The sequence below is a fragment of the Staurois parvus genome, unplaced genomic scaffold (assembly GCF_062004578.1).
Source record: "Staurois parvus isolate SC_StPar_1 unplaced genomic scaffold, SC_StPar_1.0 ptg000394l, whole genome shotgun sequence".
Lineage (NCBI taxonomy): Eukaryota > Metazoa > Chordata > Amphibia > Anura > Ranidae > Staurois > Staurois parvus.
The window spans coordinates 5,761,954-5,785,702 of record NW_028318190.1 but is presented as its reverse complement, the minus strand read 5'-3'; the positions used below and the strand labels follow the sequence as shown (position 1 = coordinate 5,785,702).

Sequence of the window (23,749 nt, the reverse complement as noted above, 5' to 3'; positions counted from 1 at the left end):
GGGCTCTCATAAAACCACTATACATCCTTTGTTTACCATCCTTAGAAAGCTGCCACTGTAAATATTTAGGTGAGGTAGGCAAACTGGTACACCGGTTTTATGCTATCAGTAATCTAAAGCTACCCATTATAACCGTTATAAGCGGAGTTGCAATTTCAGTTAATAACCCTGATTGTGCATAGCTGGACTTTCACTACAATGGGGATCACTCACCGCATCCGTAGTGTTTGGGTTTCAGCACGGCCCTGGTGGTAGTGGCAGCGATTAATCCACGTGTGTACAGTAGCCGTGGCTACATTTCTAGAGGCTTTTGCTACTTCGCAAACATGGTATTGTCTATGTCAGATTCAGGGCAAGCAGGGTAGTGACCTCAGAGTGCATGCATGTGTGGGATCTTGCTGCCACCATCACAGAATCCGCTACTGCTCATGCTTGGGGTTAATGGGCAGCAATGTACAGTTGTGTTCAAAATAATAGCAGTCAAACATCACTACCCTGATCAATCACTGTTTTTGGTAGAAATTATTTTTCTACATGGCAAATAATTTACTAGTAGGTGTAGTAGAGTAATATAAATCCAACAGTCATGACATGCATGCTGCTGATTCTGTGTAATTGAATCACTAATTGAAAGGGGCATGTTCAAAATAATAGTAGTGTGGAGTTCTATTAGTGAGGTCATTCATTCTTTGAAAAACAGGCGGCAATTATTGCCCTTATTTTAGGAGGGAAGGCAGCAAATGTTGTACATGCTGGTTACAGTGCATTTCTCTCTGAAATTCTGAGGAAAATGGGTCGTGCCAGACATTGTTCAGAAGAACAGCGTACCTTGATTAAAAAGTTGATTGGAGAGGGGAAAACTCATAAAGAAGTGCAGAAAATGATAGGCTGCTCAGCTAAAATGATCACAAATGCTTTAAAATGGCAACCAAAACCTGAAAGACGTGGAAGAAAGTGAAAAACTACCATTGGAATGGATAGAAGAATAGCCAAAATGGCAAGGACTCAGCCAACAATCAGCTCCAGGAAGATCAAAGAAGGTCTAAAGTTACCTGTGAGTACTGTTACAATTAGAAGAAGCCAAGCTATCTGCAAGAAGCCCCCGCAAAGTCCGACTGTTTGAAAAAAAGACGTGCTCAAGAGGTTACAATTTGCCAAAGAGCACATTGACTGGCCTAAAGAGAAATGGCGCAACATTTTGTGGACTGATGAAAGTAAGATTGTTCTTTTTGGGTCTAGTGGCCGGAGACCGTTTGTCAGACGACCCCCAAACACTGAATTCAAGCCACAGTACACTGTGAAGACAGTGAAGCATGGTTGCCCAAGCATCATGATATGGGGATGTTTCTCATACTACGGTGTTGGGCCTATTTATTGCATACCAGGGATCATGGATCAGTTTGAATACGTCAGAATACTTGAAGAGGTTATGCTGAAGAGGAAATGCTCTTGAAATGGGTGTTCCAACAAGACAACGACCCCAAACACACCAGTAAACGTGCAACATCTTGGTTCCAGACCAACAAGATTGACGATATGGAGTGGCCAGCCCAATCCCCGGATCTTAATCCAATAGAAAACTTGTGGGGTGACATCAAAAATGCAGTTTCTGAGGCAAAACCAAGAAATAGAGAAGAACTGTGGAATGTAGTCCAATCATCTGGGGCTGGAATACCCGTTCACAGGTGCCAGAAGTTGGTTGACTTCATGCAACACAGATGTACAGCAGTTCTCAGAAACAGTGCTTATACAACTAAATATTAAGTGATTCAAAGGAAAGCAAAATCTACAAACATTTTTCAGTTTATATAGTGAATGTTTGAGTTTGTAAAGAAGAATAAAAACACTGCTATTTTTTTTGAACAGTCTAATATTCGCTTTTAATTTTTTTAGAGGAACAACACAAATTTTGATATATTTTACTTCATGTATTGATTTGGAATAGAATGTGTAGTGTTCCCAATGCATTTGTGTGTATGGAAATAAAAGCTATTAGAAGGATTTTGAGCTTTATTCACTTTTTTCAACACATTGCTATTATTTTGAACACAACTGTACATTCTTTTGCATACATGCTGATTAGGGGCAATATTGCGCCACCATGGTAGCGCCATCATCATAGCTTCTATTATTGACTCTTGATAGGGCAATGCTGCACATGTGTGGCCGCTGTGGAAGCGTCATCACTTCAGCTCCTGTTAATGAGGCAACCACTAGTCTTATTTTGTGGAACCCAAATGCTATCTTGGAGAAGTCCAAGGTGGTGGTAATGTTTCCTTTTCAAGTAAAATTTTTGAATCAAACTAAAACGTGTGTCTAACCAAGTGATCTAATGTTTCTTCTATAAATTATATTGATGATAATGAGGATCATAATGGTTATCAAAGGGGGAAAATAACTTGACTTCATTTAATTTGTAATAACTAGGAAAAAAAAAAAAGTATAAAATGTGAAAAAATAATCTAAGCAACTATATGCATGCCAAGAGTAAACTATATATTTAGAGTGTTCTATTTTCTGTTTTGCTAATAGGACAACAATGGTGTTATTGGGTTACTGGAGCCTTTGAAGAAGAGTATGGTTCCTGTACAGGTCCAAATAGATTCTCCTGTAGTGAAAATAGCATCAGGTGAGTGACTAAGGGCTCATTCATAAATTCAGCTTGGCTTCTCTGCTAGCAGGAATCTGTGGCAGAGAAACCTCTACCTCATGCACGTGTTGTACATGTGGTCAGATTTGTACCCTGTAGTTAATGCAATTAGAGCCTCTGACCTGTGGTTCTGGTCACAGCTTGTGTGTGTGTGTGTGCATCTCAACATAGTAGCCTAATTGCCTGTATAAAGAATCCCTAAAAGAGAAACCTTTTTACCTTAGTTTTAGCTTGAAACTTGCATTTGTGTGTGCAAGTAGTAATTTTTAAAGTAGAACTCTGGGCACCATCAGTTCAGGTCAGCATCTAGCTAAGTATTGAATCCAGGTAGTGGACAGAAGCCTTGGAGCATTCGCCTTCTGAAACAGTCCAGCAATGGCTGTTCCATATTTCTCTTCCATGTTTCCTTTTCAGCAGTCCTCTCTGCCAATAAAGGGAATATAGAAGCTACCATTACATATCTTCTGGATCATTGTTGCCAGTTTGTTATGTTGATTATCATGACCTCAGTATTCTATCCATACTAATCTGCTTGATAGAGGTGTATGAGGGATTTATTAACACTGTGGGATGTTTTGAACATTCACCTTGATTAATAGACCCTAAAACTGGTATGGACACTTTATATCTAAAGACATTCATTGCACAATGTGTGTGTGTATGTATATATATGTGTATGTGTGTGTGTGTGTGTGTATATATATATATGTGTGTGTGTGTATATATATATATATGTGTGTGTGTATATATATATATATATATATATATATATTTTATATCTTCTGGGTTTTTTTTTTTTTTTTTTTTTTTTTTAAATAAAGCAGCACTCATAGGACTGGAAATATGAACTCGTTTTGATGAGGTTCAAGCTTGTCTTCCTCCTAAGTTACAGCTAAATAAAAAAAGGCATGCATAAGTAAAGGATGGAGTCAGACCAAGGCACTCCTGAAGCTGAAGCCTAAGCAGTTGGGCCCCTTATTTTCCTAGAGATGATTGGTGTCAGTGATCTTGGTGTATGTATGGTCCTGTCATCTGTAGTTTTCTGGGTCCTGGTGTTCCACACACTGGTTTTAAAAGGCTCCCACATTTTACCAATGGATTAACCCTTTTAGCTTGATGGCTGTTTTTTTTTTTTTTTTTGTTTTTTTTTATCCCTTCTAAATCTCGGAACGTTGATTTTGATAAAACTTTACCATTGTACATGGTCTATAGCTCTGACATCACACTCTCTCACTTGTTTTTGTGACATCAATTTCTTTTGGGTGTGATTGGCATGAGGAACCCTTTGAGTGGTCCTTCATGACCATGTAATCGGCTTACTTTTTTGTATACATTCTCTGCTCTGTGTCCCCTCTCTCTGGCGCTCACACTGCTTCATACTTGGCCTCTGCTTGTTGACTCTGAAGCCTTCCATCTAGACCTGGGTACAGCATCCTCCCTTTTTGGGATACCTGTGATAGGTCTTTAGCAATTTCTCACCTTATTTACTTGTATCTCTCTCTGCTTCCTTTGGGACTATTCTGCTAGGGGGGCTGGCACCTTCTGTGCATTCCTTGTTCCTAACCTTTCTCCTGTTTTTACTGTATCGTATCACAGTTTTACTTATTTTCACTTACAGCACATTTTATTTGGTGATTGTTTTTTTTTTTTCTTCCAACACTGGATTCATGTTCTTTGGCTCATCTCTTGGTCTGGATATCTGGTGGTGCTAGCTCTGCACTCTTCTCCTGTATATTTAACTGTCACTAATTTTCACCTATCCCAGCCCTCCTTCTTCTTCTCCTTCTTCTCCTTCTCCTCCTCCTCCCTCCTCCCTCCTCCTCATTTGAAAATACCATCACATGTGGCTGGCAACAATGGTATGGGACTTTGTGGTATCTATGTTCAGTTTCACTTCACTGTTTCCTGAGGAAGATGAGCTTGTGCCTCCTCCAAAACATCAAAGTAAACAATGTGACAACTAGCAATTTTTCTCTCACCTTAGAGGGTTTCTCTCCCGCTCCCACTGTTTTGGCAATGGGGTAGGAAGTGAAGAGAAATGTCCTCAATGGACTTTTTTTTTTTTTTCTCCCGCCCCCCCCCCCCCCCCCCAAGTTAGATTTACTGTGTTTCTTTATAGAAGCTTTACAATATATCTTTGTGCAATTGATGTGAATCTTAGTGTAATAACTGGTTGCTAAGCAGTAACCTAATAATTTACTATCTTTGTGAAGGATGTTTATTCTTTTTACTATATCAGAGGATTTTAAATGGAAGTGTCTTGGTTTTTTTTTTTTTTTTTCTTCTTTCCCTTCTCAAGGAAATGACCACCTTGTGATGCTTACCGCTGATGGTGATCTGTATACATCCGGGTGTGGCGAACAGGGACAGCTGGGCCGTGTACCGGAGAGATTTACTAACCGTGGAGGACGCAAGGGCCTAGGTTTGGAAATTTCTGTACAAACATCATTGCTGTGAATCTTGTTCCAAAGACATGAAAATGGGGGGGGGGGGGGCATACTCCAAATAAATGCACTGAAACACCCACCTGTGTTCCTGTCTGCATGCTGCATTTTTTCTGCAGAGAACCATACTGGACCATGGAAAACTGCACCGGAACTGCGTGTGGTGTGAACTGCGAACAAAGATGTATCCAGAATGCTTCCAGTGTGCATTTTTGTGGTGTGAACTGGCCCTGAAGACAAAAAACACCATAAGCACCCGCATCTGATATTTGTACAGATAACAGCGCTCTGAGGAACTTTCTTATTCCAAAGAAGCAGTTTTGCAAACAGTTTTCTATATTATGTGGGGCTTAGTACAGAGGCATTTGTTTTGTTTGTGTTGGAACTGCTTTTCTATTTTATATGACAGTGGAAAGCAAAAGCAGCTCTAAGCAAATATTGACGCACACAGATGCTTCAGAAAGCATGTTTGACTTGTGTCTAATGCCAGTGTATATTGGCCGCTAAATACAGTGCTTCCAGAAAGTAGTCACAGCGCTTAACTTTTGCCACATTTTGTTATGTTACAGCCTTATTTCAAAATGGATTAAATTAATTTTTTTCCTCAACATTCTGCAAATTTATACCCCAACGTGAAAAATTTTTTGTTTTGACATCTTTAAGTTAAGCGCTGTGAATACTTTCTAGATGCACTGTATATAGTATTCTAATGTGGCATAGGTGGAATTTAAAGTATCATTCAATGTAAAGTTGAGCAAGTAGCAGCAGGTTCTATAAGTGAACCAGTCATTCAAAAATGCACTTTACCTGAAATAGCAGGGTTCATACAAGTATTGCCAAATCCCTATGTTGCATGTAAAAACCGTGGTGCTTGTTTTTCGTGCTAAAGATTTAAAAGGAAAAAAAAAACTATGCTGTTTCCCCTTCTCCAAACTTGGGCAGATCACATGGCCTATGGCCACCTGCTTAGAGCATTTTAAGTTGGTAAACTGGATCAAAAGATTGCTCAAACATATAATTACATATGTGACTTTTAATACATTAACACAGATTGATAAGATGAGTTAACCACAGTAAACCACATATTTTACATATACATTTAGAAGAATTGAGTACTGTCTGTGATATTATATTTTTTTTATTTTTTTTGCTGCAGAGAGACTGCTTATTCCTCAGTGCATCCGCCTTAAGGTGAAAGGTTGTGGACGTGTTGCGTTCCGAGATGTTTTCTGTGGTGCTTATTTCACGTTTGCTGTGTCACAAGAAGGCCATGTTTATGGATTTGGCCTCTCTAACTACCATCAGCTGGGTGAGTGGATTGTGTCTTTAGCTGGTTGTCTTTGGCTTTGATGTTTCTTTATTTTCAAATTCTAATCTGTGGTTTAAACCTTTTTTTATTTCGAACCTGGGAGGTTAAAGTGGCTCTTTAGTCAGTAATGCAAAAATTAAGTCAGTAGGTACAAAACTAGCTGCCGACTTCAGAAAAGAGAAAAAAAAAAAGACATCTGCCTGAGGATCCAGCGCTGTGTTCATCTGGGCTATTTTCTTCTCTGGTCTTTGGGTCCCGATGTCGGCATGTTAACTGTGGTCAACCGGCTGTGACTCCTTGTGGCTTTACAGCCAGCTGCTCATGTGCAAGTGTGCTTTTTGAATGGTCCCACAGCCTTCTTGGACTTCTGATGTGTTGCAGGCAGGAAGAGGGATGAGATGTTCCGCTCGGGTTGGTGATCGAGTGGAAGTGGGAGCAGGTACCTCTCAAAACTAGGTACTTGCCCCAACAACCTTGGTGAAGTTCCACCTTAAGTGTACACTTTGTTGTTGCTGTATAAAATTATGATGACATTTTCTATTTTTGTAAAAATGTTTATATTTATGCAAGAGGAAACTGGGTCAGGCTGTTTGGCTTAATGTTTTTTCTGGTACAATTTAACCACCCGAAGACCAGGCCCTTTTTTTTTTTTTTTTGACACTTTTTGTTTACAAGTACAAATCAGTATTTGTTTTGTTTTTTTAGAAAACTACTTGGAACCCCCAAACGTGTGTCTGTCTATATAATTTTTTTTAAATACTTACATTTTAATGCACACGATGTAATACCCACATTTTTTAGTAAAATGTAAAAGATGGTGTTACACAAGTAAATCGATACCAAACATGTCACGCTTTTAAAATTTTGCACTCTCATGGAATGGCGCACGTCGCCATAAGCAAGGGAGAATGTCACCAGCACACCGAGGATCACCAATATGGGTCCAAAAGTTTTAAAGAACGATCACATAATTACAGCAAGGCAACGTTTCAGAGCCTCGGAGGATGACTTTATCATGCCTGATAATTCATTAAAACTTTTGGACCTATGTTGGTGATCCTGGGTGTGCTGGTGACATTCTCCCTTGCTGATTCTGTTCGGTTCCAGCCGACGGTCACTGCAGCACCCACTTATACAAATGTGTGCGTTTTGGATCGTACACTTGCATTCTACGTTGCCATAGGCAATGATTTAAAAGCCTTTACAAGTTACCATTTTAGAGTTAGAGGAAGTCTGGTGCTAGAAATATTGCTCTCGCTCTGATATCTGCAGCAGTACCTCACATGTGTGGTGAGATCGCAGTTTACCTATGAGTGTGGGACCAAAGCATGTGGAGGGGAGGGTGGGTACTTGAATATTTTAATTTCAATTTATTTTATACCTGGTCTTTATAAAAAAAATTTATTGCTGTCACGAGGAATGTAAACATCCCTTGTAACAGCAATGGCAGTGACAGGTACTTTTTGTGGACTCTGCCTTAAATCTGTGTGTTGACACTGTTTTACTTCCGTGAAACAGGAAATGATGAAAATTCTTGTCACTTCCGGTTTCCTACACCATATAGCTCATCGGGATCTTCTGGTTCTTGCTGGTCTCTATAATAAGCCGGTGAAAGCGGCGGCTTTCATTTTGGACAGTAGAGCCTGAAGTCACCCCCTCCCACCCCTTCTAAAAGCCATACACTGGCTAGTAAGCCACTAGAATGCCTTTTTACTATAAAGTCAGCCACTGGCTTAAAAAAAAAAACAAAACATACCGTAATGAAGCCTGCAGTTGCAACCACTTGCCATATGGAAAATGATTTGGCGTCCAAGTGGTTAAAGCATATTCTTGGTCAAAATGTAAAATTTATGTTAATTTTCATATTGAATTTAAGTTATTTGTTAACTTTGTGAAGATCCCTACATATTTTAAATCCTTGAATTCAGTGACACGTAGGCATTGCGGTGTTGCAGAATCCAGAGCCTGTTAACTACAGAGGTACACAGAGGGGGGTTTCAGCAGGCACAGTTGGTACTGGAATCACAGCTTGCAGGTAGTAAGGTAATATTGAAAGTAAACAAGGAGAAGCTGCAAAGCATGCATGGAATCCAGAAGGCAGAACTCAGAACATGAAAGGAGATTTTTAAAGTAACCTTTTATATTGGATTGTCTAAAATAACTATTGACATTACAATGCTGATGATGTTATGAAAATGTTTGCTGTTCTCATGTAACTCCTTTTTAAGCAGAAGCTCCCAGCCTCTGTAAGGGCTCGTTCACACTAGGCTGTTTTGCCAACGCTTGCCAAACGCCCCTATAGCGTTTGGCAAGCGTTGGTCCGGTGTTTGCAGAGCGTTTTTAACGCTCGGCAAACGCCGCATGCGCGGTTTAGCGGAGGTTGCTAGGCGTTTGCCGAGCGTTAATAACGCCCCACAAACGCCTATAATGCATTTGAGTGGTGTTACTGCTCCGCAAACACCCCGCAACCGCGTCGCAACCGCACCGCAAACGCCGGCCGGGCGTTTGCGGAGCGGCACCATAGACGAGAATAGGAGGCTTCAAAGCCTCCTGACTCGACCAGAGGCGTCCGTTTTGCCGCGACGCAACGCAAACGCTCCTGTTAGAACAGCACCATGTGCTGTAATGTGCAGAATTGGCAGAGGCGTTTGGGAAGCGGTAAAAACGCTTCCCAAACGCCTCTCTGCCGCCTGCACACAAGGCTAGTGTGAACGTAGCCTAAGAAGCAACTGAGCATGTACTAGGAATGAAGTATGTGTCCCACATACTATTACTTTAACACAGATGTGTTTTTGTGCAGCTTAAGGGTCCTTTCACACTAATGGCTTTTGACACGCTTTTAATGCGTTCCCATTGACTTACAATGGGAGGGGCCTTTTTGGTGCCTCTAGTGACAGTAAACTGGGGATCTTCTCCCTGAACTCGCTGTCACAATTTAAAAAAATAAAAATGTAGCTGTGTTGGGCTCCGCCCAACTGTGTCAGTCATTTAGTTTTGTGAATGGGAAAATTATTGCCAGCCTTTGCGGCTGATGACCGCATTGATGGTTCCCGACGTGTAACTGCCTGCTCTTACAAGCAGACAGCTTACATTGACAGTCTGTTGAAGCCATGTATTGCTTTACAGGCTCCGAATAAATACAATTAATAAATGCAGGGCTTTTTTTTTTTTTTACCTGCAGAAAGGTGTTTAACTATTTTTGCTAGCTACCTTTTTTTTTGTTTTGTTTTTTTGTTTTTTTTACATACTGTGGGCAGCACAGTGGCTAAATGGTTAGCACTTCCGCCTGGCAGTACTGGGGTCGCTGGTTCGAATCCCAACCCCGGCACCACCTGCCTGGAGTTTGCATGTTCTCCCTGTGCCTGCGTGGGTTTCCTCGGGGTACTCCGGTTTCCTCCCACACTCCAAAGACATGCTGGTAGGTTAATTGGCTCCTGTCTAAATAGGCCCTAGTATGTGTATGAATGTAAGTTAGGGACCTTAGATTGTACGTGTATGTATGTGTATGAATGTAAGGGTTAGGGACTGATGTGAATGTACAATATATATGTACAGCGCTGCGTAAATTCACGGCGCTATAGAAGTACCTGAAATAAAGAAATACTTTAGTTAAGCGTTTTACATACAGACCAGAATGCTTCAAATATGAGCACCGGGTGCAGCTAATTCCACAGCAATATAACATACTGGACAAAACAATGATCCTTTTGGTGCAATGAATGTAAAAGCTATCTTCAGAGTTAAAACTTAAGATTGCAGGTCAAAGAACATATGCATCCCATCTGTGTTTTTAACAGAATAACTCTGCACTGCAACTTGTCTTGGCTATGACTTTAAAGATTAACTCCTGGAATTGGCCAAAATGGATCCCTTGCATTGGCCCGCACCCCTGCATTGCAAGGGTTAACTGCCCTTTTAGGTCTAGGGGTGCATGAATGAGGAGTAACACGATCCTGCAACTGGTCCGGCACTGTTTTCTTTCTTATCCCTACATTGCACTTGAATGATGTCAAGGGTCTGCCCACAGACGGGAGCTTTAGGATGCAGGGCATCAGAGCCAACAGAGCAGTTCTAAGATAAATACATCTTCTTCATCCCCTCCCTAAATGTGCACTTATCCCTTGTGGTGTGGAGGGGTAGCCCCACTGCAAGTGTACATTTTGGCTAACTCCTGGAGATCATCTTGAAACTGGTATAAACCCAAATCTAACGATTTTGTATGTTGCAGCTCACTGAACTTGAGATGTGGTGGCTGCATTTGTTTTATTTACTCCCCCCTGTTTTCACCTGGTAATCTGGCCAGTAACACCCTTTCTGTATTAGAGTGCCCCCTTACTCTGGGTGAATGAGCACAGCAGCATTGCCTGTCTTGGGGGAGGGTAGTGTTAAATGTACTAGCAAATATAGATACACTAAAAAATTTAAACCAACCTCCAGCTCACACTTTATAATCCGTAACAGCAAACGGGTGTATTTTTTTTTTTTCCTTTCGGAATAATGGTTTTTACATAAATAAAAACTGATCATTGTAAGCACTCCTGTTAGTGTTAAATGGTTTGTCTCATCCCTGTAAACTGATGCATCTGGAAGAGAGCTTGATCTTTTGAAAAACAGATTTATTGGCTGGATCACCAGATGAAAATAGAAGAAAGCCTAAAAAAGAAAACTAAGCTGCAATATGTTGTTTGCTTTTGGGTTTAATGGTGCTTTAATCTGACAAAATGCTAGCTGTCTTGTCTAAAGGCCGATGGAAGGGACCTGATCACTATGGCAGTTGATCTCTTGGTCATAAAGCATTTACCACTTGTGCTCACAGCCTTGAACTACACCGTGGACAGGTTGTTGGAGGTAACCAGTTATGGAACAAGTCCATTCAGTCCTTGGACAGACCAAACTCTGCAAGCGGAGACCAGGTTGTCTCGGGCGTAGTGGCTCCGTAATCCTGCTCTGGAGTTAGGGAAGTCCTTCTGGGGTTCTGGAAGGTTCTCCAAGATGGATACCAATCTGGGGGGGGTCCTGAGCACGTTGTCAGTGCAGAGGACTTGGATGTTGGAGGAATCTTGTTTCCTGGTCTTCCTTTCTTGTGTTTTTACAAGTGTTTTCACGCTTGCCATAAAATCTGATTCTTGGGTTTTCAGATAGGGAACACAAGTGCCCCCCACCACCCCTCTGGATTTACGATCATGCTCTTGGTACTGCAAAAATGAGCCCTGCTGGGATTAGGAGGTGTAATGCTAAATTGGCCCACAAGTGTTTTGTTTACTAGTGTCTGGTTTCTGCTGTAGGCAGTAGTGTAAACCAATAGCATCTGAATTTCTAAGCGCAGCAGGGGGGGTGGGAGACTGAACCTTCCATAAGTGTCAGTTTCTAAAGATGCTTTTACCACTTGCCCTCCAGAGGATTCCTTCCCCCCCCCTTTCCTCACCAGGCCTTTGTGATACAGCACTGCTACTTTATCTTTCAATATTTTTATTAAAAAATTGGTATACACAGAAATAGAAACATTGCCCACCTATATGGTGAGATTGAGTGAATAAACATAGCCTGGATCTGACTTATCCTAGATAAGTCAGAAAAGAGAGGTTGAGGGGGGGTCAGCCGTAGTACTATTAAGTAATAGAGATCTATCTGATCCATGGTTCCCACGTCACCTCAAATTTAGAAGTATCATTATTGACAATGCTCGTAAGTTTATCATTATCCAATTAAGTTTTTGTTTAACCCCGTCTAGCGGAATTAATGATTGTCTCCAACATCTAGCTATGGTAATACGTGCCTCCAGTAAGAGGTAAAGAATTAATTTAGTCGATTTTTTTGGGGAATGTCAGCGACCTAATCGACAATTAAGGAACTATGTAAGATGGGAACCATCCGCTCTCGGAGCCTGGAAAAGGAAGAAATGATTTTCATGTCCTTTTTTGCACCTCCATTTCTTCATGTGTTCAATACTTTTTTCCTTGTGTCATTCCATTTTATTATACATAACTTTAGTTTGTGAACTTATTTGTTTTCGGTTTCTCTGTATGTATGGATTGCATGGGGTTCTTTCCTTTTTTAGTGATTCTTGCTAGAAGCAATTGTTTGTACAAGAGATTTGCACTTCAGACTCTGCACTTCAGCGATTTTGTACAAAGCGAGCATACATAGCTAACTGCATTGAAAAGCACCAAACAGACTGCGGGTGACCCTCTCTCTCTATTCTGCTTTCCTACTCTGTAGTATGTGTGCTTTCTACCTCTCCTCCTGACAGTTGTTGCTCTCCTTTAAAGTCTTTCCTTCATCCCTCTTCTCCACTTCGCAGCTTATATACATCACGCTCCCTTCTGTCTTCTCCCTACTACTGCACTCACCAACTTGTACTAATTCTAAATCTATATGCTCATAAAACTTCCAGGATGCTGAGGCATGTCCCCTCATATAAATCACACTCCCATATTACCTCCCTCACCCTTCTGCTTCTCCTAACCTCTGGAGATATATCCCCAAACCCTGGGCCTCCATCAATTAAGTGTGCCCAACACTCCCATCACCTGCACCCTCTGGCAGCAGCTGCAATCCACAGAACTTAGTCGCCATTCCTCTTCTTCCCAAAGCCAGCCTCCCCTTTTCTTGCGCTTTCTGGAGCGCCTACTCTGTCTGTAACAAACTCGCCTCCCTCCATGGCCTCTTTATTACAAATTCCTTTAACCTACTTGCTATTTCTGAAACCTGTCTCATGATTCTGACACTGCTTCCCTTTCCCATGGTGGCCTTCTCTGGACTCTCTCTCCCGGATGGAAGGGAGGTGGAGTAGGAATCCTCCTTGCCCCACAGAGCACCTATCAGGTACTTCACCCACCTCCCTCTCTGACACTCTTCTCTTTTGAGGCACATTGTATACATCTATTCTCTCTGGTTTCTCTAAGAATTGCTGTGACCTACCGGCCCCCTGGACTGGGATCTACTTTCTTTGATGACTTTCCTGCCTGGCTACCCTTCTTTCTCTCTTCTGAAATCCCCACAATCATTCTCAGTGACTTCAAGGTCCCTTTTTAATGCTAACACTCCTGCTACTTCTAAACTTCTTAATTTAGCCGCCTCTTTTGGCCTGGAGCAATGGATACAGGCTTCTGCTCACTCCAATGGCAACACCCTTGACCTTTGTTCTCCTATCTATGCACTTCATGCAACCTCTCCAACAAGTCTCTCCCGCTTTCTGATCACCACCATATTGGCTTCATTCTCTCCCTGATGCCCAACTCCTCTCCCTCCAACCACCTAACAGTTACTCATAGAAACCTTTGCCACCTCAACCCTTCTATTCTCTACTCTGCTGCTGACCACCTCTGACAAAATATCATCCCTGTCCTGGCCAAATCTAGCCACTTGTGTCTACAAACTCGCCCCCCTCACTACATACACAATCAGGTCCGACCCCTACAACCTTGGCAAACGGATGACACCAGAGGTCTCACAAAAAATTAGCTGCGCTCTTGAGCGTCTGTGGCGTAAGACTATGTCTCAGACTTCAACCAATATAAATCTGCCCTCCAGAAATACTATTCCTGCCTCCACACCTATTTCATTACTCTAACACCTTCTCATCCAATCCTCAACTTCAACTCTACCTTCAATTCTCTTCTTTATCCTCCACTGCCTCCACCCATTAAATCACTGGCCTGCCCAGGAGATCGCCAATCACTTCAAAAACATTTGATACAATTCGTGAGGAGACCTCTGACTCACAGATACCTCCCCTACTTACCACTCCACATCCACAGGGACAATTTCTACTTCCCACACTTAATCCCACTCCTATAGACGAGGTTGCTAAACTTTTTTCTAACGCCCACCTAACCATGTGCCCCCTGGCCCCTAGTCCGTCGCAAATGCTACAGTCACCCTCTGGCTCTATCCTACACTCACATCTTCGATCTCTTCCAGCATCTTCCCCAATTCTCTGAAATGTGAACTAGTCACCCCCATACTTAAAAAGCCCTCACTAGACCCCACCAATTTTAAACTATGACCCATCTCCTTACTCCCATCTTCCTCCAAACTCCTTCAACACCTGGTCTACATCCAGCTGAGAATAACCTTCTTGATCCCCTTAAGTCTGGATTTTGGATTTTGCACTCCACGAAAACTGCTCTTCTCAAACTTATAAACTAACGGCTAAAACCAATTGACACTATTCTGTACTCTCCTCAGAGAAAAAAACTACTCCTTTTGGTCTATGTGACTGTGCTCTTCATTGGTTCTCATCCTACCTATCCCACTGCACCTTGCAGTGTTACTTACAATTCTACTTTTCTATTCTCTTCCTTTCTCCATTGGGGTTCTAAGCTTCTGTACTGGGACCCCTCTTTTTCTCAATCTACACCTCCTCTCTGGGTCAGTTGATTGCCTCCCATGGCTTTTAATACCATTTTCTATGTTGATGACACCCAAATCTATCTCTCTACCCCTCAGCTCACTCCAACGGCTCAACCATCAACCCGCCCCACATGCTAGGGTGCCAAGTGTAATCCTGGACTCTGAACTATTCTTTCGGCTCCACATTCAATTGCTATCCAAAGCTTGCCGCCTCAACCTCCAACATCTCCAAGATACGCCCCTTCCTAACCAATGGTACCACAAAGCTTATAATTCGCTCCCTGGTCACTCCCGTCTTGACTACTGCAACTCCTTCCTCACTGGCTTACCTTTGCATAGGCTATCCCCCCTCCAGTCCATCATGAATGCTGCTGCCAGACCAATCCACCTTACCAACCGTTCAGTGTCTGCCACCCCTCTTTGCCAGTCCCTCTACTGGCTCCCGCTTATCGAGCAAATAAAATTCAAGTTACTTACAACAACTTCGTTCCTCCCAAGACCTCTTGCTCTCTAACTCCCTTGTCATCTCCTTCCATGCTCGCCTCCAGGATTTCTCCAGAGCTGTTTTTTGATCCTCTGGAACTCTCTTCCCCAATGTGTCCGACTATATCCATCTCTGTCCACTTTTAGATCCCTGAAAACGTAACTCTTCAGAAAGGCCTATCCTGCCCCCCACCTAACAACTGTACATGTATTTTGTCCGTCTGCCCATCCCCCACAGTTATTACCTTTTTTGTATCTCTCGACCCTCCCTCTTAGATTGTAAGCTCTAAAACGAGCAGGGCCCTCTGAATCCTCCTGTATTAATTTGTATTGTAATTGTACTGTCTGCTTTTATGTTGCAAAGCGCTGTGTAAACTATTGGTGCTATATAAATCCTGTATAATAATAATTGCATTGGTTGTTGCCAACATTTGGTGAAAATGTTCATGCCAATAGCACCTGTAGCAATATATTTACTGAAAAAAGTGAGTGTGTGTGTGTACATACAGTGCACCCAGAAAGTATTCACAGCGCTTAACTTTTGCCACATTTTGTTATGTTGCAGTGGTTCTCAACCTTCCTAATGCCACGACCCTTTAATACAGTTCCTCATGTTATGGTGACCCCCCCAACCATAAAATTCTTTACCCAGTAATTCTAATTTGTGTCATTTTACCTTCAAAATGGCTGCTTTTAACACAGTAGCTGCTTGCAACACAGCAGCTGCTTTCTACACAGTAGCTGCTCTGTACACATCGGAAATATGTGTTTTCCGATGGTCTTAGGCGACCCCTGTGAAAGGGTCGTTTGACCCCCAAAGGGGTCACGACCCACAGGTTGAGAACCACTGTGTTACAGCCTTATTCCAAAATGGATTAAACTAATTTTTTTTCCCCTCAACATTCTACAAACCATACCCCATAATGAAAATTTAGTTTTGAAATCTTTGCAATTTTTATTTAAAAAAAAAATGTGTGTATTCAGTCTTTGCTGTGGCACTCAAAATTGAGCTCTGGTGCATCCTGTTCCCACTGATCATCCATGAGATGTTTCCACAACTTGATTGGAGTCCACCTGTGGGTAATTCAGTTAATTTGACATGATTAGGAAAGGCATAAACCTGTCTATATAAGGTCCCACAGTTAGTGCATGTCAGAGGACAAACCAAGCCATGAAGTCCAAGGAATTGTCCATAGACCTCTGAGACAGGATTGTATCAAGGCACAGATCGGGGAAGGGTACAGAAAAATTTCTGCAGCATTGAAGTTCCCAATGAGCACAGTGGCCTACATCATCCGTAAATGGAAGAAGTTTGGAACCACCAGGAATCTTCCTAGAGCGGTCTGCCCGGCCACAATGAGCGATCGAGGGAGAAGGTCCTTAGCCAGCCAGGGAGGTAACCAAGCACCCGATGGTCACTCTGAAAGAGTTCCAGCATTTCTCTGTGGAGAGAGGAGAACCTTGCAGAACAACCATCTCTACAGCACTCCACCAATCAGACCTGTATGGTAGAGTGGCCAGACGGAAGCCACTCCTCCAGTAAAAGGCAAATGGAAGCCCGCCTGGAGTTTCCCAAAAGGCACCTGAGGGACTCTCAGACCAGAGAGTTTTGTTTCTCATGGTCTGAGGAAAGAAAGATTGAACTCTTTGTCCTGAATGCCAAGCGCCATGTCTGGAGGAAACCAGACACCACTCACCATCTGGCCAATACCATCCTTACAGTGAAGCATGGTGGTGGCAGCATCATGCTGTGGGGGTGGTTTTCAGTGGCAGGAACTGGGAGACTAGTCAGGATCGAAGGAAAGATGAATTCAGCAATATTCAAAGTCATCCTTGATGAAAACCTGTTCCAGAGCGCTCTAAACCTTAGACTGGGGCAACGGTTCATCTTTCAACAGGACAACGACCCTAGGCACACAGCCCACATAACAAAGGAGTGGCTACGGGCCAACTCTGTGAATGTTGTGGAGTCGCCCAGCCAGAACCCAATTGTACATCTCTGCAGAGATCTGAAAATGGCTGTGCACTGACACTCCCCATCCAACCTGATGGAGCTTGAGAGGTACTGCAAAGAACAATGGGAGAAATTGCCCAAAAATTGGTGTGCCAAGCTTCTAGCATCATACTCAAAACAACTTGAGGCTGTAATTGGTGCTAAAGTTGCTTCAATAAGGTATTGAGCAAAGGCTGTGAATACTTATGCACATGTGTTGTTGTTGTTGTGTGTTTTTTTGTTTTTTTTCATTTTTAATAAATTGCAAAGATTTCAAAACTAACTTTTTACGTTGTCATTATGGGGTATTGTTTGTAGAATATTGAGGGGAAAAAAATTAATTTAATCCATTTTGGATGGCTGTAACATAACAAAATGCGGCAAACTGTCAGCGCTGTGAATACTTTATACACACACACACACTTGCTTATTAACCCTTATATATAGCAAATGCTTGTTTATAGAATGGGGATTCTTCGCATATAATACATGTTCAAGCTGGCCAACTGATGAGACACATATATATATATATGTATGTGTTACACGCCTCCCTTGCTTCATTGACAGGGTATGACCAGGAAAATAAGTAAAGGAAGTTTTCTGATAGGGACAGACAGCAACAAAAGCATATTTAGTTGATTGGGGGACAGGTAAGAACTTCTGTCAGGTTTTTATTGGTCTGCACTTTCCTGTCAGTGACACTCGTAATCCTGTTGGTTATTGTCTTTGTGTCACTGAGACATGAACTGAAAATCTCTAATAAGAACACAGACCATAATAAAGGGGCAAGGAGTAGTTTTGGTTGGCATCAGGTTTAAAAAAATGTATACAGTAGCTCTGTGCATACATTGTGATGTAAATTTTTTTTATTTTTTTTTTTTGTGTAATCCTTTTGCTGCAGGCACCAAGACTACTAGCTCATGCTTTCAACCCAAAAACTTGACCTCTTTCAAAAACTCTACTAAATCCTGGGTTGGATTTTCTGGTGGCCAGCATCATACTGTGTGTCTTGACTCAGAAGGTAGGTTTTAAGAAAGTTTCTAAAACCTGTTAAAATCTTGAATATCTTCCATGCTGTACCTTAATGCTGCTGGTTTAATTGTAGGAAATGCATACTGTTTGGGGCGTGCAGAGTATGGGCGACTTGGCCTTGGAGAGAGCTCTGAAGAGAAAAGTGAACCCACACTGATACCTGGTCTCCCTAAAATAGCATCTGTTGCATGTGGAGCTTCTGTCAGTTATGCTGTATCTAGGGATGGTGAGTTTTTTTGTTAAGTGTTTACTTCCTTTTAGATTGTAAATTGGACCAATTGTCTGCTTTTGCCTCAAGGTTTTTTTCTTACTTTGTAAACTGAATTGAAATTGCCAATTTTCATGCACACATGACACATTTGACATATTGTTTTTGCTTAATGTTTCTTTTCTGTAGGCCATGTCTTCTCCTGGGGTATGGGAACTAACCAGCAGCTTGGTACAGGTAAAGAGGATGATGTTTGGAGTCCTTATAAGATGACGGGAAAGCAGCTTGAGAACAGAGATGTGTTGTCTGTGTCCAGTGGAGGTCAACACACTGTCCTATTGGTGAAAAATTGCAGCTGACGCGCTGAGGAATTGGCTAAATAGACCCATCCTCTAAGCCTCTTGTTCTTCTACCCCGCCACCTATGAACTTTTAAATCAACCTTAATTTAGCAAAAATCCTCTTTGTGAGAGGCTGCCTTACCTGACATCAGCTTCTACTGTGTATATGGGCTTGTCCACATGGGAGTTTTTTTTCACACTTCAGAAACAAACCAGTTTTCATATGTTCCTCAGACGTAAGAGAGAATTCACCTGAATGTATGCATGTATGCCTGTGTTTTTTTATTTTATTATTTTTTTTCTTTTTAATCCTCCTCTAGCATGCAAATGTCTGCACCTGTTTCCATATTTCTACAAATTGTAAAACACTGTAACCACTTGTAGCGTTTTTATGAAAACTGGTAGGATGTGCCGAAAACAAAAACGCTCATGTGGATATAGCCATACGGGCATACATTGTACAGCTTTGCAAAGGGCACTGATGTGCAGCGTCCCCAGCCCAAAGCTGCCAGTCAGATTAGTTCCTTTTGGGTTACTGCAGTTTCCACACAGCTCTTTTCCATAGCCCGTTACGTTTGACTTTATTCTGATATGATTCCAGCGTTTAATACCACCAGTCATCCTTTTTGTCCTCTGTCTCCATTTTTCAAATATTTTTAACTTTCTGTTTTCCTTGACTGTGACCATGACTCCTCCTTTTCCTCTTATTACTCATTAAATCACATTGGAGAGCAAAATGTTTGCCCTGCTCCTAAGTCTCTGGGTTTTGTTGGACATGCTAAATAGCTTTATTTTTTTAATACTCAGTGATTGTCAAAGGCATGGGTGTGTTTGATTGTAGGTTATTTTCCATTGCTTCTTTAAAAGTATGAATCATTTGCTTGACAGAGATAAACAACCTTTTTTTAAAAAAAAAAAATTATCTTTGGAATAAATCCTTTTTTTCATAATGTGTTCTGGCTGCTTCTGTTCTGTGCTCAAGAGTACCTTGAAAAATTACCAAAGTGTGAATGCTGAATTCATAGATTTGTAATTACATTGGTTTAAAAGGACCTAGAAGTGACTGCATATACCTGCAACAGCCTTCCAAACCCTCCATTTACATCTGATTGCTTGGCCATTCTGACAGACAAAGCTTCTGTACTTCAGTAGTGTCACTGTGTGATGCCAAGCCCTGCCCCCCACATTCCTGTCCCTGTACTAATTTGCCTGCAGTTTTTTTTTGTTTTGTTTTTTTAGGGGGGGGGGGTTCCCTCCATGACAGATTCTATTTAAAACTATTAAAAATTACATTTCTATGTATATTATTATGGTATTTATCTTTCACTGCCTATGCATACAATTGCTATAAGCTGCCTACTTAGGTACTTTAACCCCTACTTCTTTTCATATGTGGTCTCTGTCTGAAAAACACTTGCTTTTTAGATGATTCACAGCAGAATAGATGGCTGTACTAAAGGCAAACTTGGCCAAAGGCAAGGTATGAGCACCCACTTTGTCCAGTTCTAGCCCCATTTTAAAGTGGAATTAAACCACTAGACCAAATGAAAAATGTTGGACCCCTGGCAGGTTTTTGCCGTGATGTACAAGAATTCACAGCATATTTACACATTATGGCAGACTTATCTAAGTGGATCCCCCTTCAGCGCTGCAATGCCTGCACTCCCCTATGTACCTTTTTGCACTTTTTAACACTTCCACTTAAGATTTTGCCCAGTTTTTTATATATCATTTGAATAAAAAGATAGTGCTATTGATTTTGTAGGTCACAATGCTTGTGATAATGCAAATAAAATTGATGTCTTTATTTGAACAGGACACATGCTTGATATTTCACAGGTTCTGGGTTGTAGGTTGGTATCAACAGGTGATTGGACACTGGAAAAGGTTTTGCATACATGCCCTCTGGGCATCTCACTATAACCCTACCCCATTCCATTAGTTCTCAGTTTTTTGGTTGTGTCCTAAAAAGATGGATGCCCAGTTTGTCAGTTGGTGCAATGTGTGTAATTAGCAGCAGCGTGCCACACAAGTCTATTGCCATGGTCCATCCATATGGAACCCTGACGCTGAAGAACCCTCTGGTGGTAAGCTTGTTTTGACGGGCAAAGCCTGCACTCTTTATAGGGATTAACAACTTGGACCGGTAAGATGGGACCGTTACTGTAACCCATTATCAAGTATGAGAAATAATCTCTTGCACACACACAGAGAGTGTGTGTATCCTCAAGAGTATTTTTGATAACATTTATCAGGAAGCCGGGAATGCGTTTGAAACTTATAATATGTTAACCTTTTTAAACTTGGCATAAAAAATTTGACCTCCTGAGGTTAATCTCGGGTGCACAGCAAAGTGTTAAATTACAACTCTGGTCACACAGTGTACCACCACTTCAACCTGGAACCTTTTATTACAGATGCTTCCTTCTGTCCTTTTGCCGTCCTTTGCTATAGGACGGTGGATACCCAGATTGCTACATATTCCTTTTAGGACATGCTTACCCCATTGCAGCACCCTTACTCTGAGTACCACACAGAGGGAATGCCCTCATTGATGGCGGTGTCAGGAACCTCAGCAAAAGCGCAAAGATTATTTGTTGAAGACCTCTCATTCAGTGACGATGCCTCCCTTGCACCGGAACAGCACTTTTAAAACTAGTCTCTGCATCCACTTTTAGTTTTCTCAGGCACGCAACAAGAGCCTTCTTGACTAAGGCAGACTTTTCTGCTACTACATCACAATTTCTACGACAGCTAATGGCTTTTATACAGCTGTTAATGTGAAAGGCTCAGAAGCGCTGGCCATCTCTACTGCAGTCAGAAAGTCAAATGCCGCTCCTCTAGGACTCAGACATTAACCACTTGCTCTCTTGGATAGTGCCAAGACACACTTTAAAATTATGGGCAGTCTCGAAGCACCCCATTCTAAAATGTAAAAAATTATTATAGTTATAACTCGGCAACATGCATTAGATAATGAAAATACACTTTTGCACACTGGTACTGACTAGTATTCCAATTTTTTTCTTCCCCCTCAGTTTTTCTCCCATCACTGAGCTGATGTGACCCCAGCACTGATGGAAAGGGGTATTGGAGAGTCAAACAAGGATGCTGTGCAGGCAACCAACATCCTCCTCATCAACTGATGCTGTCATTGGTTGTCAGTATGCACATTGAAAACCTGTGGCTTTGTGTGACTAAAAGACAGGCTTGTATACAAGTTTTTAGACCTTTTGCATGAAGAAACCTTAAGGCACACTGGTTGAAAAAGGCTGCTCTATACGAATACTACACTAGTGTGTGGTAGCAACGAAAGCAGTCCTTGAGGGTGCCGTGTTTAATTCCATGTCTGCTACAGACATGACTTTTTTGGGGGTAACCTTTTTTGGGTTGGGGTACCAGGAATGGCATCAGGAAAATGCCTCTCATGTAACTGGCTCACTGTATCTGGGTTGGGGGTTTAGTCCATAGCATCTTCTGGATACAAAAGGTCTGTGATGATCTCTTCCTGAAATTTTAGGAAGGATCAAATTTGTCCAGTTGCTTTGTAAAGCACAAAAGTGTTGTCCAGAGCCGACTGAAATAAATATTCAGACACTTTTTTTGTACCAGTGTCTGGTTTTACGGTAAACTATGTACAGCTTCATCATCTGGTCTAGGAGTCCACCCTTCACATGTTGGGTATAGTCGTGGACACAGAGGCTTCTCAACAACACCAGCTGCCATGTAATTTTGGACTGTTGTGTCTGTGTGAATGGAAGACAGGACAAAAATATTATATTTGTAAAATATAAAATGGACTAGCCTGCGGCAAAATTTTTTCACTTTGATTTTCGGGTTGTCTTTGAATTCAGTCTTTTTGTAGGTTGATCATTTTCATCAAGCAATGGGGCATCCTTACATTCCTAACACATTACCAAGTCCATATCAGTATAGATATCCAACATGATATTTTTCTCCATTGAGATCTGATGTGTTTTCAAAGTGTTCCCTTAATATTTTTGAGCAGTGTAGTTTCTACTATGTCATTGGAAGGGGATAACCGATTTTGGCCTCTAAGGCTGGGAAGGAGTATTCTAGTCTTCCACAGTTCATGGAGCTTGATCACCCAGGAAAGCCAGCACCCCACCAAAATCTTGGAGCTCAGAGGGATTAAAATGGCTCTGCACCACTTGTCTCCACCACCTTCTTCAGGGACACTTGATTACACAATGCCACAACTGTGGCCTACATCACTCAAAGAGGGTAGAAGTAGTAATGCAGCCTTGAAGGAAACAAGCCTGATCATCTCATGAAGAGAGCAACACTGTCTCACTTACTCTGCTGTTCAAATCCCAGGAGTGGACTATTGGAAGATGGATCACCTCAGTCATCAGCACTTGGACCAAGGGGAATGGACTCTTCACTGTGACCTCTTCAACCTTATATATCAGAGATTGGTAACCCCAGGGGTGGATATCAAAGCTTCCAGGTTCAACAGCAAGTTACTTCTGTTTGTGGCCAGGACCAAGGATTTTCTAGAACTGGCCTCACATGCTCTGATTCATCAAACTCAATTCCAGCTAATCTGTGCCTTTCCTCCAGTGTGAATTCCATCTTGACTACTCTGCACAATACTGTAGAGAGCAAGAGAAGAAACCAGTCATTCTAATTGCACCAAACTGGCTCACAAGAACCTTGTACACAAAAACATACTCCAACTTCTAGGAGACAATCTCTGACCTCTTACAAACAGGCCAGACTTATGGTTTTTGGGGCCCCCTGTTCCATTCTACTTCTTGAAGGACAGAGGGTCTCTCACTCTCATTTCCTTTTAGATTGTAAACTTGAACAAGCAGGGCCCTCTTGTCTTGAATTGAATTGTATTGTATCTGTTCTGTCTGCCCTCATGTTGTAAAGTGCTGCTCAAACTGTTGGCACTCTATAAATTCTGTA

At 41.8% G+C, this 23,749-nt stretch overlaps 1 protein-coding gene across 2 annotated transcripts in view; it reads left to right on the top strand.

The window, feature by feature from the left end:
• The window catches only part of RCC1 (regulator of chromosome condensation 1), a 34,577-nt gene extending 14,813 nt beyond the window's left edge, over nucleotides 1-19,764 (top strand). For both annotated transcript variants that reach the window (XM_089686288.1, XM_089686286.1), the window contains exons 5-10: nucleotides 2,533-2,629; nucleotides 4,950-5,072; nucleotides 6,251-6,403; nucleotides 18,136-18,255; nucleotides 18,340-18,492; nucleotides 18,664-19,764. In XM_089686288.1, the coding sequence (XP_089542414.1) occupies nucleotides 2,533-2,629; nucleotides 4,950-5,072; nucleotides 6,251-6,403; nucleotides 18,136-18,255; nucleotides 18,340-18,492; nucleotides 18,664-18,833 (816 nt within the window). In that variant the 3' untranslated portion in view covers nucleotides 18,834-19,764. The remainder of the gene's footprint in view (nucleotides 1-2,532; nucleotides 2,630-4,949; nucleotides 5,073-6,250; nucleotides 6,404-18,135; nucleotides 18,256-18,339; nucleotides 18,493-18,663) is intronic.
• The last annotated feature ends 3,985 nt before the right edge of the window (nucleotides 19,765-23,749 follow it).